At 34.1% G+C, this 21,419-nt stretch overlaps 1 protein-coding gene across 1 annotated transcript; it reads right to left on the minus strand.

Moving 5' to 3' along the window:
• Positions 1–41: 41 nt before the first annotated feature.
• On the minus strand, positions 42–20,093 carry LOC134697131 (hillarin-like). Its single transcript, XM_063559188.1, has 8 exons — positions 19,250–20,093; positions 9,290–9,517; positions 7,219–7,428; positions 5,274–5,444; positions 4,981–5,063; positions 4,611–4,754; positions 3,851–4,006; positions 42–3,044 (listed from the first exon to the last, which is right to left on the minus strand). Exons 1-8 carry the CDS (start codon positions 19,826–19,828, stop codon positions 1,301–1,303), a joined length of 3,315 nt encoding a protein of 1,104 aa, XP_063415258.1. The 5' UTR covers positions 19,829–20,093; the 3' UTR covers positions 42–1,300.
• Positions 20,094–21,419: the final 1,326 nt, after the last annotated feature.

Below are 21,419 nucleotides of genomic sequence, written 5' to 3' on the forward strand. Positions count from 1 at the left end.
AGAAGATCAAGCACAACAAATGATGTATCTCATACAATAAAAACAGATTATATGTTTTAATGGTTCAATGCATCCAGAATATCATTAAGGTAGATAGTACAAACTATAAAGATACGCACCAAATAAGGATTAATACCATATCTTATATAATGTCAACAAAATAAGATGTACATAATCTGATAAACTCAACATTAACAAACAAACCACAAATGTGAAATGTTCACAGATCATTTAAAATAAACGCAATATATTAATATCATATATTAAATGCAATATCAATAAAATATTATTTAAGAGTTTGTACTTGTGACAACATTATTTAACACATAACACATGTAAAACTGTTACATTCATTTTGATATAAGTTAACTTACATACTAACTGTTTGAACCATTTTACAAATCAAATTATCACGTGATTATTATGCATCAATAAACTTTTTAAATTCTTCTGTAATAATCAGTAACTACTTTCATTTTTTGCAAATCAACTACATTTTCTATCACTGACACAGTGTATTATAATTAATTAACAGAATGTCAAGCCGTTTTGATACTACTTTTAAAGTTTTCTCTATAACTACTGTCTTCTAACCATGACTGGAATAATGATATACTTGGTAAAAATAAAAGTAAGCTTTCGAAATGTTTCTTGTTCCAATCATAGTTTCAATCTAGTTTTAATGGGTTTTTTTTACTGTTGTCAAAATATATTAGAAAACATATTACTTATAAACAAAAAAAAACAAAACAAAAAACAATATATTATGGATATTGTGTATCTATAATTCTTTTAAAAATTATGATCAATTCTAATATCAATTAAAGATAACATCAAACACTTAATTGCACTTTGCAGTAAATTAGTAAATAGGGATTTTTAAATTCCGTTTAAGACATTACATGTGTTAAAAGGATGCAATGTATTTGAAATCATTACAAACTGTTATTTATGACCTTTCATGATGAACATGGAACCTTTGATTTTTATTTGACTACCTCTGAAATCATATTAATATTCACTTTAAAATAGAACAAAGCATGATGATTTAATCTGTCGATGAAACCCTGAAACCTTACCCTGCATACATAATAGATAAAAGCTTATATCACAGTGTCATTAGCTGATATATTGCAAAGGTATACCCAATGATGCATAGCACTTTTCCCCATTAATATGAAACATTGCATTCGAATGGCAGTTGGTATAAAAGTATAAAGTATATATATAAAAAACCGGTTTGAGTAATATTGTTACTGTCATGTGTATAAAATTATTATGATACAATGTTATTAGTTTATTATTTTTGCTTGTCTTTTTCAGTTTTCTTGAACAATCCCTTTCTAAATATAGAACTACCAGACGACTTTCTATCTCCGCCTTTTGCCAAAGGCGCAGTTTCAGGAACAGGCGATTTTCTATACACAATTAGATAGTTATATACATTTGAGAGATTCCTGGATTCTCCATCTCTTAGGCGAGCATATATTGCCAACATGTAATTGCCAGTTTCAGGGAGAGTAACTTTAAAGAAAGTTTTCTCTGGATTTGATTCTTGTCTTGCCATTGCCACTTGATCACGAATATCACCACCAGGTTCCCGAAGAAACTGATGAGAAACGGAAACTGATCGTGGAACAAACACTTCAATTGTAATTTGATTTGATTCTGAACACTCTATTTTTGGTTCATTATGAGAAACAGTTCTCATTCCAAGCTCTTCAAACATAGGAGACGGTCCCCATTGTGAATCACGTTTCGGGGTTGTTTTCGGTCTAATCTTTGGAATTTCCACCGGTTCCGTCACCTTTAAACAATTCAAGAGATATTTAAATGCATGTGAAAGTTTTTTGTCGTGTGAATCAAGCGGTCTAGCGTACACATCAATTCCATATTGTCCCGTTTGTGGAGGTGATACTGTAATTCTCAATGTTGTACCCTTCTCTACTGTGTGGTGTACGAAGGGATCCAAAGATTTACTATCAACAGAGTTCATTCTCAACTTGATTACAAATTGTAATGGCTTTGTCAACTTAAACACTAAATCCACTGTTTCATTGACATTAACAATTCCACCCTTCGGATTATCTGGGGTATCTTTTAATTGGGTGTCAATTACTTCTGTGTCAGATTTCAAAGATGTTGTTTCACTGGAGTCGTCTGAAATAGTTTCATGATCCTTGTCCTGATGCTTAACTGATACAGCTTTGATTCCAAAGTGCCTTTTTCCCTTTTTGGGACCCCATTCACCTGCAGCACATTCCGGTAATGGATGCATTTTACCAACAAGAGTTTTGCAAACGATCTTAAATTTACAAGCACACTTCAATCTAAATGATGATACTACACCATCGGAGGCATTACCTTTTGGACCTTCTGCTTCATCAAGTCGATTGGCAAACACTTCAAAGAAGTATTCGCCTGGCGTTGGCACGTGCACACTAAACATGACTGTGTTATCAATCATTGTCATGTATACAAACCGCTCTAAGTAAGCACCACGGTAACCAGCCTCGTGTCGACGTTCCCTGTCCGCAAACCGTAGCTGGTAGAAAAATACAATATCATTTTCAAGTTTTTCATTTACCTTAAGTCTTACGTCACATCCTCCTCTGTCCGATGTTTCAACCACTGCCTTCAATCCTCGGTCAAAATGCATCCCAAAATGGAAGAATACGGATCTGACAAAGGGAAGCTCTTCAAATTCTTCTTTGGTTATCGGTTTCTCTAACAGTTGCCACTCTGGCTCATTAGGCCAGAATTCTTGAATGAATTCATCTGGATCTGTGAGGAAGTAATGCTCGTCATACTGATATCGGATTGTGTCATTCACCTTTGTATCGTCACCTTTACCATTTTCTGTCGCATCCCCATTTTCTCCATCGTTTTCTCCATCTATCTTCTGTTTCTCAGCTTCTTTTCTCTCCTGTTCTCTCTTTTCGGCTTCTTTTCTTTCTTGTTCTTTTTTCTCTGCTTCTTTTCTCTCTTTCTCTTTTTCTCTTGGAGAATCTGGTTTTTTCTTATCTTTGTTCAGAACCAGATGTCTATAATAACAAAACAAAATTAAAGCTGTGTCATTATCGAAATTTGATTTTAAGTTTACGGTTATTTATTAAATGTAAGACCAGTTTGAAACTGCTTAATTGAAAATCGACCAGTAAAGGATATTTTTGTTAGCAACATTATGTAAAGATAGTATTACATTCGTGCAATCAAGCATTTATTATGGACATTTTAATTGCATGGATATTGAAAAAATATTGATTTCATAACAAAGCAGGAAGATATGAATTAACTTTCCGCCAATAAAGACAATAGTATTTCTAGCAGCACTAATTCCTTCATTAAAAGACAGATCCACTGCACTCAGCTCACGGATTACATTTTTCTCGACCTGGGGTCCACTTATCTGTCTGATCTAAAGTGTTATCGATTGTGTCCTATTTCCAATTGTGACGTTTTGACAGAGTGTGGACCTGCGTGGTGGTAGATACATGCATAGCAGAATACACTTAGCCTGGCAACACATCATTTTGGAATTCATGCGATTCCCTAAAGCTTTGTTTGTTACTTTAGTATGAACCTCGGTAAACTGATGTTGCCTTAAAATAACAAACTCGTTCAGTTTTCTTTTCACAAATAAAAACCTTACGTCTAGAATAATAAACGCTGCATAAGTTTGCATGGTATCATACTTTAAGTTTAACATTGGCATTATGAAAAATGTATTTTAATGATTGCAAGTCATATTTTTATTTTAAGACAAACGTATTTTATTCCATTTCTCCTTTTTTATGAGTTTTGAACAGCGGTATTCTACTGTTGCCTTTACTCTTAACACCAAACGTACCTAGCACCCCAGTTACACTGTACCAATCTCCAGTCGCCATCAATAAGGACAGCGTTCCATGTATTCTGAAAACTTTCTGGTTCAATCTTCATTCCTGGTTCATAACCAACACTTTTAGAATGGCCCTTTATCTCTTTACAGTGTAAACCCGCATAACTACAATGAAAAACATATAACTATCTTTAGATTTTACTCTTTTTCTGTTTACTATGTTGAATTCATTTCGTAACGATCGGAAAAAATAAACTGTTGCAACTCAAACGCTGAAAACAAAAATGTTCACGATATAAAAATGAAACGAAATATGTATAGATCTAGATTTGTCTTCTTTAATGTATTTGCAAGAGCAAACATGTATTGAATATATATCTATAACGCTTTGAATGACAATTGATGCGACTGTCATACAAGTGAGGTTTATCTAGCTATATCTTTATGTCTTTTACAAACCAGTATTACGACAGTTGTTATCCATTGGGCCAGATTGCATGTAATTCAGCATTGATTTTGCCATTTGATTTTCTTCGAAGGTCGTGATTTTTGTTATTATACTTTTTCCAACATATAACATTAGAGTTGACAGGCTAGTGATCACTGTAGATGAACTACTACGACCACTCGACCACCGAAGTCAAGGTTCTCAATTGAAGAAAAACAAATCTAGAATTGATGATTGAATAAACATCAAATTATAGTTGGTCTAAATTTTCAAAATACATCTATGTTACGCATATCAGCGACATTGTAATTATCCACTCACCTGCACAATCGCATGAACAAAACATGGTATGTTTCTGTTCCAAACTTAATGCCCTTTAACAATCCTAAAGGTGTATTGGAATCGATTGCTTCTTCAAATTCCATGATATTTAAATCCTTCACAGTTATCCATCTATAGATTGCCCTGGAAGAAGAAAGGCAGTCTATCTAGATCCACAAAAAGAGATTTGCTTAATATTATTGATAAAAATTACCCAATGTAATTATTCAAAACTAGAGTTTATTAAGAACATTCAGAAAAATCAATAAGCAAAACATTAGAAATGGAACGTAAAATGATACTTTATCCACACTGTAAAACAATTTGAGACCCTTTAGATGTGATAAAGATATTTTAGAACGATCATTACCTTGCTTTGTCGATATCATTTGGTAGATTTCCAGTCAATTTCTCCATCATGTCTGTATATGTCAGATGGTCATCTTTTGCTACCTACAACAGGAAAACAAATAAGCATGAAAACCTGTTGTTTAACATTGTAGAAGCATGGTAAGGTAAATTCAAAAGAAATGAATTTTAGCATGATTCTTCAAGAGAATTTAAAAAAATATTTTGCCTAAATATTTAGAAGATATGCTAATTTATAAAAAGAATTACCAAAAGGGATTTAACTGAATCTAATCTATAAAATGCAGAACAAACCTGAATAACTTGGTTGTCGATTTCGTTGAACACACTAACATCTGAAAACAGATCTTTTTTCCTACAGCTTGGTGGATGGGGCGGTGGTAATTCTGTAGTTGTGACTTCTAAGTTTAAAGCTTCCATTACATTTTCTATAACATCAGGCTCAGCAATATCACCATTTGTAGGCTGAATAATTAATTTAAAAAAGAGGATTATCTATCATTCGACTGAGATTGTTTAACAAATGACATTGAGATGGATGAACAGGTGTGTGACATTCAGTTGAATGTACAGATGTGTGACATTGATATAGATGCACAGGGGTGTGACATTCAGATGGATGTACAGGTGTGCGACTATCAGTTTGATGTAAAGGTTTGTGACATTGAGATGGAAGTACAAGTGTGTCACTATCAGTTGGATGTACAGGTGTGTGACATTGAGATAGATGCACAAGAGTATGAATTCAGATGGATGTACAGGTGTGTGACTATCAATTGGATTTACAGGTGTACGACTTTCACTTGGATGTATAGGTGTGTGACATTCCGATGGATGTACAGGTGTGTGATTATCAGTTGAATATACAGGTGTGTGATATTGAGATAGATGCACAGGGGTATGACATTCAGATGGATGTACAGGTGTGCGACTATCAGTTGAATGTACAGGTGTGCGACTATCAGTTTGATGTATAGATGTGTGACATTCAGATAGATGTACAGGTGTTTCATTATCAGTTGGAAGTACAGTACAGCTGTCTGACATTAAGATAGATGCACAGGGGTATGCCATTCAGATGGATGTACAGGTGTGCGACTATCAGTTAGATTTACAGGTGTGCGACTTTAACTTGGATGTATAGGTGTGTGACTTTCAGATGGATTTACAGGTGTGCGACTATCGGTTAGATTTACAGGTGTGCGACTATCAGTTGGATGTTTAGGTGTGTGACATTCAGATTGATGTACAGGTGTGTGACTATCAGTTGAATATACAGGTGTGTGACATTGAGATAGATGCACAGGGGTATGACATTCAGATGGATGTACAGGTGAGCAACCATCAGTTAGATTTACAGGTGTGCGACTTTCACTTAGATATATAGGTGTGTGACATTCAGATTGATGTACAGGTGTGTGACTATCAGTTGAATATACAGGTGTGTGACATTGAGATAAATAACAGGGGTATGACATTCAGATGGATGTACAGGTGTGCGACCATCAGTTAGATTTACAGGTGTGCGACTTTCACTTAGATATATAGGTGTGTGACATTCAGATTGATGTACAAGTGTGTGACTATCAGTTGAATATACAGGTGTGTGACATTGAGATAGATGCACAGGGGTATGTCATTCAGATGGATTTACAGGTGTGCGACTATCAGTTAGATTTACAGGTGTGCGACTTTCATTGGATGTATAGGTGTGTGATATTCAGATAGAGTGTGTGATATTCAGATAGATGTACAGGGGTATGACATTCAGATGGATGTACAGGTGTTCGACTATCAGTTGAATGTACAGGTGTGCGACTTTCATCGGATGTATAGGTGTGTGATATTCAGATAGATGTACTGATGTGTGATATCGATATGGATGTAAAGGTGTGTGACATTCAGATGAATGCACAGGGGTATGCCATTCAAATATTCACGTAGTCACTTAAGCATGCGACATTCATCTTTTATATATGCTTTGGATTTCAAATATTTTGGCCACGAGCATCACTGAAGAGACATGTATTGTCGAAATGCGCATCTGGTGCAACAAAATTGGTACCGTTGATTTTATTAGTAAATATATTATGTATTTCTGCATTTGTTCTTGTTATTTAAAATTATACTTGAGATTTTCTATATCTTCAGATTCATTTGTCGAGGTCAACTCAACTTACTGAAGAATTTGTGTGGCCTTTTAACAGAAAAAAAGCAAATTAGATCAACAAACACGTACAAGTTCCTGAGCCACTTCCTGTTTTAATTCTTCTTGTTTGGCGGCCAACAGCTGTAACATTTGCTGACTCTGTTTTTCAACCAAATGCGCCATTTTTCTTTGTTCCTTTTCTCGTACACGTATTGTCATGTTTTGTCTCTTTTCTGCCTTCTTTCTTTCTATTATATTCCCCAATTCTCTTTTCTGGTTTTCAAAGTTAACGGTCATCAGCTATAATAAAAATATTAACAGAACTACTATAAAATGAAAATGGAAATGGGGAATGTGTCAAAGAGACAACAACCCGACTAAAGTATACAAGAGCCTGTCCCAAGTCAGGAGCCTGTAATTCAGTGGTTGTCGTTTGGTTTTGTGTTACATATTTTTTTTTCGTTAATTTTTTTATACAAATAAGGCCGTTAGTTTTCTCGTTTGAATTGTTTTACATTGTCATGTTGGGGACTTTTAAAGCTGACTATGCGTTATGGGCTTTGCTCATTGTTGAAGGCCGTACGATGAACTTTGGTTGTTAATGTCTGTGTCCTTTTTGTCTCTGGTGGACAGTTGTCTTATTGACAATCATACTACATCTTCCTTTTTTATATATAAAGAACAGAAAACAGCCGAAAGCCACCAATGTGTCTTCAATACAGCGAGAAAATTCCGCAACCAGAGGTGTGCTTCAGCTGGCCCCTAAACAAAAATGTATAACAGTTCAGCGATAAAGGACGTCATACGACTGCTGATAATGTTTATGTAAAATTGAAATTGGAAATGGGGAATGTGTCAAAGAGACAACCCGACCATAGAACAGACAACAGCAGAAGGTAACCAATAGGTCTTCAATGCAACGAAAAACTCCCGCACCCGGAGGCGTCCTTCAGCTGGACCCTAAACATGTGTTCTTCTTTAACAGTTGTTCTCCTTTATTTGTCTCACTTTCAGTATTAATCTTTTCCAAGTGATTGAAACGGACCTGGAGAAAACAGTCAGATCAAACTTTGTCAAAAACAACGTGCTTTTGTTTTAAATACTACTTTTTCTCAACATTATTGATGTTTTATCATTGGCATTGATACAAGGGGAGATATCAAAGTAAACAGAAATTTAATCTGTCTCCTAGGGGAGGAATTTTTGCAGACAGCAACCAACAACAACCACTGGGTAACAAGTTTCGAACTGGGAGACATACACTTAAAAAAAGTGGCGAAATCGCTTCATCCTCCCCTTTCTATGGGTAAACAAACAAACTTGCAAATCAAATCTATGTATCTAGGGAATAATTATAAGTACTTTGTGTTCATATTTAGCCTATATTGTGCAATAGACAAATAGACTCTTCAGGTCAAGTAAGGAATGTGTAATACACTAAGTAAATTGGGTAAAAGGTTTTACTGTTTACAGTAGTCGAATCAAAGTGAATATCATTTTATTTTAAAGACATCTTATCTCAAGTTTTTATCTCGATTGTTGTTAATTGAATTCCTCTATATCCAAGATACGGTATACATTTGCTTATATTAGTAAAAGGAGTTACTCTTACTGGGATCCCGTAAAGGTGAAAATAGACAAACAAATTCTCACGCTCTCTTGGATATTCCTGTCAAACTAAAATATGACAGCTAAATAAAATACCAATTAGTCATTTGGTTTTTGAAGTTTTTATCATATCAACAATGTTCATTCAATATTCTTATTTGTTTATGTTTAAATGATATATCATTATGTGATATCCTCGCCTTTTAAGGCACTCCTAACCAAATGTTACGACTGGCCTTACCCTCGCAAGTTCGTCATTCCTACTCAAACTTTAAAGCTGAAAACTTTAAAACTGCTGCTTTTAAATACCATTTACTTGCAACTGATGCAATAACATGTTCCTACGAGGGTTCGACTTTGGTGATCCTTTTAAAAAGTTTAAAAATCTTACAGACAAACTATTATATTCGAAAAATAGTTTCAGATCTACAGCTCCATGAAGACATCAGGATCATTGTACATTTAAGAGTTATTAATCTCGCTCAAAATGTTCCCCTTTATACTTGAAGATTTTATGTAATAAAATATTTCAATCTTAAACATTTTTAAGTACCTTTTTCTCTGAATCTCTAAGCTTTTTACTTTTTTTGCCCATCTCTTTGTCAAATTTCTCCGTCAGCTCTTTCAGTCTGACTTCCCATTCTTTCTTTATTTCCTCTGAAAGCTTATTATTTTCTTCCGATCGTTTTTTCATCATTTCATCTATCACAGCATCTTCTTCTTTTCTCAGTTCTTCTTCTAATTTCTTCTGTGCATCTATGAGGCGTTGTCGCTTTTTGTACTAAAAAGAACAAATGAAATATACTAATACTTAATTCAATTGGAAAAGTGTTCTATATGTTTCCATGTAGTTATATAGTTGCTCTATGTTGGTTATTGTCATTAGTTCGTGCTCTTTTATTTTATTTATGTTTGGGAGAAAGAAAAAGGGTGAACAGTTATTGTACAAAGGATAACATGCTACATTAAGGTTATTCTGCTTAACCCTTTTCTTTGCAATATTTGTTTTTGGTGCAATACGGGTTTTAGAATGAATGATTGCTTCATTAAATTGATTTTTTTTATTAATCAATCGAAAAAGTATCATCCTCAATCGTAAAAGAAATTAAGCTGCCAAAATTAGACCATAGCACGACATGGTGTACAACAGAATTTTCCTTTTCAGCGATTGTATTTTTTCGGTATCACAGAGTTTATAGTTTATCTTATAGATTTAAGTTTGTCTATTTGTAATTTATAATTCCTGTACACGTTAATGAACGAGGTCCTGGGTATCTCTCTGTAGTTATTTTTTTATATAACATAGGGAAAATGATGAGTCAGACTTTTGATATATTGTACATTTAGCTCTCTGTTTTTTTTGGAGGCCCATATTTAAATATTAAAAACGAAAACGAATACAAATGTGAAAGATAGCAGCCAACGGCAACCACTGAATAACAGGCTTCTCCGTGACTTGGGGCACAGCATAGGCGGACCCGGGAACCTGATCCCCTTTTTGTGGGAATATGTGGTTGATTATATAAAGGGAATCACTAAAACATGACTGGAGCGGGCCCGCCTTTAGGTCAGTCAGTCGCCCTTTACAAAAAGTTTTGGATCCGCCACTGGACAGTCAGGTGAAGTATGTGGCGGGGTATAAGCTATATTCATTTGTTTCGGTAATAGTTCGATTTGAATTCAAACGAAAAAAAAAGTTCACAATATTCTGGTTGTAAAAAAGAAATAATTTTAAGAGAGCGAGCAACTCATTATTTATACCAAGTTCAAAAAAAGTTTTTCTAAAAGTACAGTATCCATGTATACAGCAATTACATAATAAATTATAATATTCACTGTCGTGTTCAAATATCAACCCATTAAATGATGGCCTTATAAACTTATCAAAAGAGCGATATAAGGTTTTAAAAATGAAGTGTAGTTTAAATAACATCATGAATTATCATGGTCCATCATTTATCAATTACTTATTCAATGTCTATAACCATGAAGAAAAAAAGTAGAATATACGTGATCGAAGATTTCTGTCTTCTGACATCATAAGAATAGCCTACACCTACCCACATGATAATAATAATCGGGAGCATAAGTATAAATAATTTCAATATTTTACGCAAATGGTCTTTTGTGTTGAGCTATTTGTTCATTTGATCTGTCTAGGTTGAACCGCCCACCCGTGCATGACAAGTATTTAAATTTTAAAAGACGTAAAATAAATCTCAGTTAACATCTCTTAAAATCTTTTTAAAATCTTGACATAGTTATGTAAAATTTAGTTCGAATCCGCCCACTACACATATTTTTTATTTTGTTATTATGATTAAGCGTATTACTAATTAAATCAAAATAAACGTTGTGTTTTCATATAATTATTTGACTCATTAACACACCCTAATTTCGGCTATAGCTGTGATAGATTAGATAGAATTTGGTCTTCTTATTCAAAACAATTGTTTTTGTATGTTTGTATGTACAGCAGCTTTTCTCTCCAACAAGTTCTGAAACCATACTGCCAGACGTCTCAGTAAACCCAGACTAAAAAATCTTTGGTAATAATAATCAAGTAATCCATTTTGACCTTTTTAAACTAAAAACGCTTTTTAAGAAATGGCCCTAGTCATTTCTGGACTTTTATATCTGACATAATATGGGTTTGGTTCATTATTGGAGGTCCTATATAGACAACGTCCTTTTTCTCTGCTGGATAATTTTTGTGTTGGTAGTCTCCATGTTAAAATACTGGTGTTTATAAAAAAAAATATGAGAAACTGTTTCTATCTCATTGTAATTTGGTTGCGGTCGTCACAAGTTGTTTGGGGTCTCGTCTAAGTAGTCGAATATATTAAGAAGATGCGGTATGATTGCCAATGAGATAACTCTGCACAAGATACCAAAATGACACAGAAATTAATAATTAACTATAGGTCACCGTACGTCATTCGACAAAGAGCAAAGCCCATACCGCATAGTCAGCTATAAAAGGCCCCGAAATGACAATGTAAAACAATTCAAACGAGAAAACTAACGGCCTTATGTATGTATAAAAATGAACAAAAAACAATTATGTAATACATGAAGACGACAACCACTGAATTACAGGCTCCTGACTTGGGAAAGGCACATACATACATAGTATGGTGGGGTTAAACATGCTAGCGGGATCGCAACCCGCCCCTAACTTGGGACAGTGATATAACAGTACAACATAAGAACGAACTATAAAAATCAGTAGAAAAAGACTGAACTCAGCAGATGGACAATAATACAAGTGGACGTTGCCGGGTACTTGTACATCCCAACAACAAAAAGACATTAGGTACAGATCTGAGAGTACTCGCAGTTAACTGACAGCTAGTTCAAAGCCTCTAACAACGAATAAGAAATTCATAGATTTAAGACTAAATTACCAATCCTTACACATCCAACATCCAATGGATTTAGTGTAAAAAGACGTCATAAACAGTCAGAGAAAAACTCCCAATTTCAATTGCCTAGGATTGTCATTTTTCCTACAGAAGGGCACTCCAATCTCCTCCATCAATAAAATTTGACAGCCACGAAAAAGCACAACAGTGCTAAAAGTGACGTAAAACTCAATCATATATTAATCATAATTCATTTCAACTTTGTTATTCGTAATTCAGTTATAAAATTCTCTACTCAATAAAACTGTATCCATCGTGATTTTAAGAAAAGTAAGAAGGATTTTCAGCGTTAAATTTTAGGATAAAATTGGAGAGAGCTTTGCTTTTGTTTTGATCATTGATCAAATATAAAATTGTGCTATTTTAAAGTTTTAATTTTCTCAAATGCAGTGATGCATTTCATTTTATCAAGTAATTAAACTTCATATATTAACTTTATGCGCACTGAATAAAACAGATGGTTTAACAGCATTTCAAGATATGTATTTTTGTTTAACAAGTTTCAACTAGAAAAGGTTTTGTTTGTGTTAAAAATCATGCTCACAGACTACTTCTGTGCATGCAAGATACGAGCCTAGATACAAGAGATCTAATATCACACAGCTAGTTTGTAAAGGGGATAGGTAGCCGATTCTTTATTCAACCTTAAGTGTTTATCAACATAGTACATTCTACAAAGTTTATTGACTTATCACAAACATGGTATAAATGGGTCTCAACTTAACCACTAATTTGATGAAGAAAAAAATATTAAAAAAAATGCTCACACCCACGTTCACAAAATATATATGTTAGTAGTTCGACCCTTCAATAAAACCATTGACGAGGACTGGTGAATACATATAATTCAGTGTTAGAACAACGAACAGTTTACCAAAGATCAGATAATAATGTATCATCCTTTTCATGTCTTTTCATTGTTCAATGGGTAAGAAAAAAGATAAATCCCAAATAAAAGAAAACAAATCGTATAAGTATCATAATCTGTATCTTTGTACTAAGATTTACCCGTTTGAATGATACGACACAATAAGACTGGTGACAATAAAGACCGATTTTTAATTCATTGTCATTTTTTTCTTCTTTCAAAGTGGTAAAACTCAGCGCGAAGAGAATAATAACTCAACCAAAACAGCCTTGGTGTCAAAAGATTATGTATGACTTACTGGTATACAAATGTCTGACTTACTGGTATACAAATGTCTGACTTACTGGTATACAAATGTCTGACTTACTGGTATACAAATGTCTGACTTACTGGTATACAAATGTCTGACTTACTGGTATACAAATGTCTGACTTACTGGTATACAAATGTCTGACTTACTGGTATACAAATGTCTGACTTACTGGTATACAAATGTCTGACTTACTGGTATACAAATGTCTGACTTACTGGTATACAAATGTCTGACTTACTGGTATACAAATGTCTGACTTACTGGTATACAAATGTCTGACTTACTGGTATACAAATGTCTGACTTACTGGTATACAAATGTCTGACTTACTGGTATACAAATGTCTGACTTACTGGTATACAAATGTCTGACTTACTGGTATACAAAAGATTATGTATGACTTACTGGTATACAAATGTCTGACTTACTGGTATACAAATGTCTGACTTACTGGTATACAAATGTCTGACTTACTGGTATACAAATGTCTGACTTACTGGTATACAAATGTCTGACTTACTGGTATACAAATGTCTGACTTACTGGTATACAAATGTCTGACTTACTGGTATACAAATGTCTGACTTACTGGTATACAAAAGATTATGTATGACTTACTGGTATACAAATGTCTGACTTACTGGTATACAAATGTCTGACTTACTGGTATACAAATGTCTGACTTACTGGTATACAAAAGATTATGTATGACTTACTGGTATACAAAAGATTATGTATGACTTACTGGTATACAAAAGATTATGTATGACTTACTGGTATACAAAAGATTATGTATGACTTACTGGTATACAAAAGATTATGTATGACTTACTGGTATACAAAACAATACCATAAACATTCACAAATAGTTTTAACTCCTAGTAATTTAAACATTTAATGAACATCTACAAATGGTCCAATAAATCATTAAAAATCAAGTGGTGGTCAAGAAAACGAAATCAGTGTGGTTTTACTTGTTTACTGATTTTTAGCTTTTCGATCATTGTATATTCAGGCCAAAAAGAATCAGACTGTAATATGGACGTCCGATAAAAAGGAATGACCATGGCGTATTAATTGGGCCAGTAAATGCAGCCCTACGAAAGTTCACCAACGGAACAGTCCAGTGGCCGGTCCTGACTTCTTAAATCCAAACACAAGTTTTAGAGTTATCTTCTCTGAACATATTTGAGATGCGCAACAGGGAAACTGGGATGATAGCGAGACACAATACGATTGGTTGTAGAAATAGGCATAGCCAATGATAGAGAATGACTAGGACCTTGCCTTAGAGTGCTCGCTTTAACGCCCCTAGTGGGATTAGGCACAAGTCCCGGTTTGCAGTAATTAAGAATTTAATGATTTCTGAATGAAATAAAAGTTATTTTACAAATATGGCGGATGTTGCCAGATGCTTGACTCTCACTGGAGTAAAAACTTCAGAAAACAGACTAAAAATAAGAATTTCGCTAGTTTACGATTTCACAATAGAGACGAGGTTATCGCATGACACTTAGAAATATACAATTAGCACTCAAATTAACAATAGAATATAATGAATGGCGGATTATAGACATGTTTGGACGAAGTATTTCTTACATAATGAATAGAAATTATTTGACAATAAGAATGCTTATAATGTAAGTATATGTAATAAAACGTTTAATAAGGATTCTTTGCCAACTTGAAAGTAAATGCAATTAAATTAAAGGACAAAAATTACAAATCAAAAAGTTAGATGAAATGAAAATAAGTTTAACCGATTGAAATTAGTAAGAAATTATGACCAATAGGTTATCTGGTACAGTCCAAAATTGCATTATACAAAACAAAACTCTTCAGAACAGACAAACGGACCTTGTCTTTTTGTACGTGAAATACAAGTAACGATGAAAAAAGAGTAGAGATACATAAACGTGTTCTTTATACGGGTACAAGTAAAGATGAAAGGGGAGAACGCTACTAAATTATGTTTTCCGAAAAGACACGGATTATGATAAAAAAAAAAATGTAGTATAGGCGGATCTAGGAAGCCCGGGCCCTCTTTTCGTGAGAAATATTTGGTTGATAGTATAGGGAATCACAGACTCATAACTGGAGCGGATTCCACTTAGGTAAGCCCCCTTTCCCTTTTTATAGAATGTTCTGGAACCGCCACTGGCAAACATTCAAAAACATGTTCTCCGTACGGACAAGGTAAGGATAAGATGGCAGTAGCGCTTCAATAAGGATATATTAAGTAAATATAAAACGTAGTCGGTGAACAAAAAAGATATCAATCGGTTAAGATAAAAAGGAAGTATGGCTACTTCAAATATTCTTCGCGCGGTCCTTTGTGGTACCAGTACTTAGGAGTACAGAGAGTAAAAGTAAAACCTAAGTAACACATACATATCTAAGTATCGATGCATGAATACATCTACATTTAACTAAGTAAACGCACAATCCACCTCAATTGACATTTAAGATAAATTGTTTATCCTCGAGCCATTATTTTAATGAACTTGTATTGGTGATATTTTACTTTATACAGTTTTGTACCTGAGACTGAGGTAAACGACATTAGGATATTATTGCAACGTTTAAAGAATGACTGCATTAAAATTCACATTTAAAATTCTAGGTCTTTCATTTCTTTCCGTCAGTAAATGACATTGGTTTATGTGATTCAATCTTGCGGCTTGTTAATAACATCATATTGATCTCTGTTCATTTTAGGTCATGTAATGGACTTTTTATGTTGATTTAAAGACTTTCTTATACGGTTATTTTCAATCTATACATTAAATATCATTTTGTTTTATAAATGAAAATCGATATAATGTTACATTTCAGTCTTTTTCTTCTTTGTGAATAGAAAACTACCTGTAAATCGGTCAAAAGGTGAAATTATAATGACACTTGTTTGACAAAAAATGTCGAAGATTCTAAAAACGGTCAAGGATAACGATTTTAAGTTTTTAAGAGTATGCTATAACTATGTGGCTATGTACTAGGCCGACATTAGCCTGCTTTATAACATGCTATCTCACAGTTTTACAGCCCGTTAGAGGACACATTAAATCGAATAACCTGGTTTAAGTCTAAAAAGTAAAATCACAAAATATACTAAACTCCGAGGAAAGTTCAAAACGGAAAGTCCCTATTCAGATGGCAAAATCAAATGATAAAACAATCAAACGAATGGACAACAACTGTTATATTCCTGACTTGGTACAGACATTCAAATGTAGAAAATATAGTAGATTGAACCAAAGGAGCAGTCAAGATGACAAATTGACACTTCAAGATACGACCTAAAAGATTGAACAAAAAGGGATGACAAACCAAGACTTCAAGGCACCATCGAGAATATTAATGATTCCGGATAGGATGACAAACTGAGACTTCAGGGCACCACTGAGAAGATCAAATAGGATTGGATAGCAAAACTTTACTTCTAGACACCACATTACAAATCTATACTTCAAAACACCACATTACATTCAAGGCACCAATTAGGAGATCAAACTGGACAGGATGGTAAACCGATACTTCAAGATACTAGTACTACACAGAAGATAAAACCGGACAGGATGGCAAACTGAGGATTCAAGGCACCACTTAGAAGATCAAACCGGACAGCATGACAAACTGATATTTAAAGACACCACGCAGAAGATAAAACCGGGGAGGATGGCAAACCGATACTTCAGACATCACCAAGAATATTCAACCAGACAGGATTGCAAAATGAGAATTCAAGGAATCACCTAGAAGATTAAACCATATTGGCAAATTGCGACTATAAGGCATCATGGAGAAAAAAAAGATAGAATGACAATCAGAGACTTCAAAAGTGATTAAAGCAGTCAAGATGGCAAACAGTGACTTCAAACTGAAGCCTCAATTTCACAATGATAATATCTAAACTCCACAATACCTAAACATATGTTCAAAAGGCGTTCCATTTCTTTTTTTTTCAAGGATAATCTTACAGGCATTCAATTAAACGGGTATCATGTGGCCTCTTTCACTTATTCAATAGAAGATATTTATGTGAGATTTAATATTTAATACCAACAGACGTCAGCTGATAAAAGGTTGAAAAACAAGTAATGAGAGAAAGATTTAAATGGAATGATATAATGCAAGGTCATTTCATACAATCATGTACTTATAACTAACCATGCATGGTCAAGAGTAAAGGAACTTAGATTTTAGAATTGTACTAAGCAAAGTCGTGTCATAATTGTGTATTTGTGGCAGGTCAAATTCAAAAATGTTTACTATAATATATAAAATTTGTGAAAAACGTGTTATAATGGATTGTTGGTTGCTTTACGTCCAGTGGCAAATATTTCATTCATGTTCATGACGAAAAAAACGTGTTAGAAAACCATGTTCAAAATGTATGATCTCAATTGCGTATTTGATGAAAACCAATGTAACATCTGTATTCTGTAATAAAACCAAATTCAGACCTTAACTCTTATGGGGTATATCTTGATTTTTCTGGTGATAAACCTAGATAAAGACAAAGTAATTTTATGGAAATTAACTGGAAGATAACCCAAAACCTGTAGAGAAAAATATCTTATATAAAATAAAGACTTTCTCCTGAAAAAACTAAAACAGGAATTATTTTTGATGTGAAAATGCAACAATGTATTAATAACTGGTGCTATATGTTTCCTCCAACTCAATTTTCTGTATACTGGGTGAATATTAGACAACCTTTTCATGAGTTACTGTCAGCAATTAGAACGCAGTGTAGTGTGTAAAACTAATGGTGCAGCGTGTACGATATATTAGCTTACTCATTCTAGTTACCGGTTTTATATATTTTCGATGCAGAACATTTATATCATATTTAATGGATGAATGCACATAACTGCCAGTTTTATAGCCTACTAACAATGAAAACATCATATGCAAGGAAGAAAAACATTAAAATACATACCCGGAACATATTACTTTATATACCTAAATGTAACTTCAGTAATATGTATTGAACAACACTGGTCCACTGAGGAAAAGTTGATACATTTATAAATAATCGAAAATTACAAATAAGTTTGCTTGCTTTACTCTAAGACAATAATAGAGATATGCGAGTGTAATATGGTTTTTGTTGTTGTGTGCACAATGTTTATTTTATCTTATCCTACAGAATTAGACGCTAACAGAAATAATGACTGTTTACCCTTCCAGAGCACGCGAAACAATCACAGTTATTAGCAATATTCGTGTTCAGGTCTCAGTTTCCTGTTTGGTTATTTGTCTGTGTTTTCCCCCTTATTTTATCTTTTACCTCTTGGTATGATCTATCTATAATGTTGTTATAAACTATACAAGTAATGTATCTGCTAGTAATGTGGCAGTTAGCTTTCCAGAAGCTACAAAGTGTTATTTGACATTTTAACCTGTTTTCTATACTGATGGAATACATGATAAGATAAGATAAGAAAATTTATTTTAAGTCGGATAACATGAAATACAATGTACTACAAACATAAGCTCTGTAGAGCTTTTTGCCGACATCACAAAGTACTTGGTTGCGCTTGACCAATTTTAAGACATTTGGATGTTTTTCGTGAGTTGCCCTTGACCTGTGGACCAATATTTCCATTGTGGGAAGATTATAGGTTGATAGTGTTGGATAAGTTATACCAGTATGGTTTTACTATTTTTGGAAGTTAGTGAGGTCTGTCATAAAATTGTAGGTAGACCAGTGGTTCAAAAGCTCCACTACCGTGAAGTATTTAGACCAATGGTTCAAAAGCTCCCGACACTACCGTGAAGTATTTAGACCAGTGGTTCAAAAGCTCCATTACCGTGAAGTATTCGTTTTCTTTCCTTTTTCTTTTTACTGCAGCACTCCATCAACGTAAAGATAAGATAAGATAAGAATATTTCAATACTTACTATATTTGGAGGAAAGTGATGTTTGTCATGTGGGAATTGGTTGCCTCTGGTCAACAGCTGAGCATCTATGGCACCTTTGATATGCAATGCATTGGAATCAATATTTGCTATTGGTTCTATCACTTTAGAATTTCTTGTACTGGGTGCCGACACTGCTGTTCTGATGGCCATTGCTTGGTAATCAAAGCTTGGATTTCTTATTGTTCCCGCTTTTCGTATCTGCGGATTTAGTTTTCTAGAATGTTTTTTGTAGTTAGTTTGGACGTCAACTGCCTGTTTAATTCCCAGGGCATTTTTGTCGTACTTCGCTGCGCCAACACGAGGAACATGTGCATGGCAGTATATCTCCCGGTCATTGGCTTCAAGCTGGTTTGAAAAATAATTTTTGATGTTTAGATGGGTACCACAATCCACACATTTGAAACATGACTTATGAAATAAAACGTCGTGAACAGGCCCCATTTTCTCTGCTTGATAAACTGACCCCTTGCACCTGTGGCATGATTTAGGGTTAAGTATTGGTGCCTGAAATATCGATGAAAGTCTGCGATATCCTCTTTCCTCCGAAGCGGTTGTCATTTTCAATTAGTTTGTAGCACCAGAACAGTAGATGGCAACGGTGTAAACGTAAGTGTAATCCAATATTCCCTGTCCCTACCTGTATGAGAATCAAAAACAATCAAACAACAATATTTAACTTAATTCCACCACATGTTAATCCATTTATCAATTAGTCACATAGAAAATTTGACAATATATCTATCAGACACCCGTACACGGGAACCATGATTAGTAACAATGAATATACCTGTACAGGTATGACAGGTAAATAATTGAAGCGTGACGCTACCACGGTCGATAAACAACAAAGGTAAACAAAAAAATCGTACAGCATATACAAAACTGTTTACTTTCGATTATACTGTATGAACATTATAATTGTTCCGAATTAAAATTTGATTCAACGAAATTATGAAAATAAGTTTTCAACAGTTATTACCAGTTTCACAGTTGTAAACGGTTAGATAAAACAATATTTTAGTTAGTAACAGCTGTCACACCTGTCGTTCTATAGAAAAATTCATGAATAAAATACTTCTGCAATTTCACATCATAATAAAAGTTTAACAGCCAGATATCATGGTGACTGAGCTATCTACCTACAGACGTACACCTAGAGCACGAGACATTCCGTGGAGGATTTCGTCCCTTAAGTACCTTGTTATAAGCATTATCGACTATTTACAACACTAGTTGTTTTATACCTAGATTAAGCTACTTACAATACCTACTTCGTTCTGCACGGGGTCAGAACTTACACTTAAACGTTCATTGACAAAGAAAATCATAACTCGTAAACAGAGATACCAGCATGTCAATAAGAAAAAGGATTAATATGCAATAACTCTCTCAGAATGACTAATAACTGGTCTCAAAAGGTTACCGTGACCAAACACTATGAAATAGTTCAGTCGATTAATTGCCTAGAATTGAGACAAATGCTATTTTCGCTGACTAGAAAATGTGACATGGTTTGAACTTTTATTCACCTCATACTCAGTGCTAATCGAAGTTTATATTGATTAGTGCTTCATCCCATTAGCGGCACAGGAATTATACACTTCACAATCCACAATCGTTGGGACTAGGATCACCGAAGTATCATTCATTGGAACTATTATGTTGCCATGGAAACTACACCAAAATTTTCAAAATTCTCAAAATGCTCAAAACTTCATGAAACTTCACAGTAATGATAAGCAACAATGGTAGATGTGGCATTTGGAGTTGGAATTTCCAAAATAGGTCTTGTTACCATGGAAACAATGCAAAAAGGTCAAAAATTCCAAAAATAAGAATTTTGAGTAAACTGGATGAAACTTTACAGGAATGGTAACTGGCATAGGCAGAGTTGGATTTTGAAGTTAGAATTTTCAAAATGGCCGCCGTAACCATGGAAACAGCAAAACTATCAAACATTTCAAAATGTTCAAACTTAATGAAACTTTGCAAAAATGTTACTAAACTTCTGTAGATGCTCTCTTTGACTTTGGAATTGTCAAAATGGCTGCCGCTCACCTGGTAATAGGGGGAAGGGTGCCATCCGTTATTGCTAGCAATTACAAATCTAGTTGTTAATACTCTTACATATGGTAATAGTTCTAAATTT

Source organism: Mytilus trossulus, chromosome 1 (assembly GCF_036588685.1).
Source record: "Mytilus trossulus isolate FHL-02 chromosome 1, PNRI_Mtr1.1.1.hap1, whole genome shotgun sequence".
NCBI classification, from domain to species: Eukaryota; Metazoa; Mollusca; class Bivalvia; order Mytilida; family Mytilidae; genus Mytilus; species Mytilus trossulus.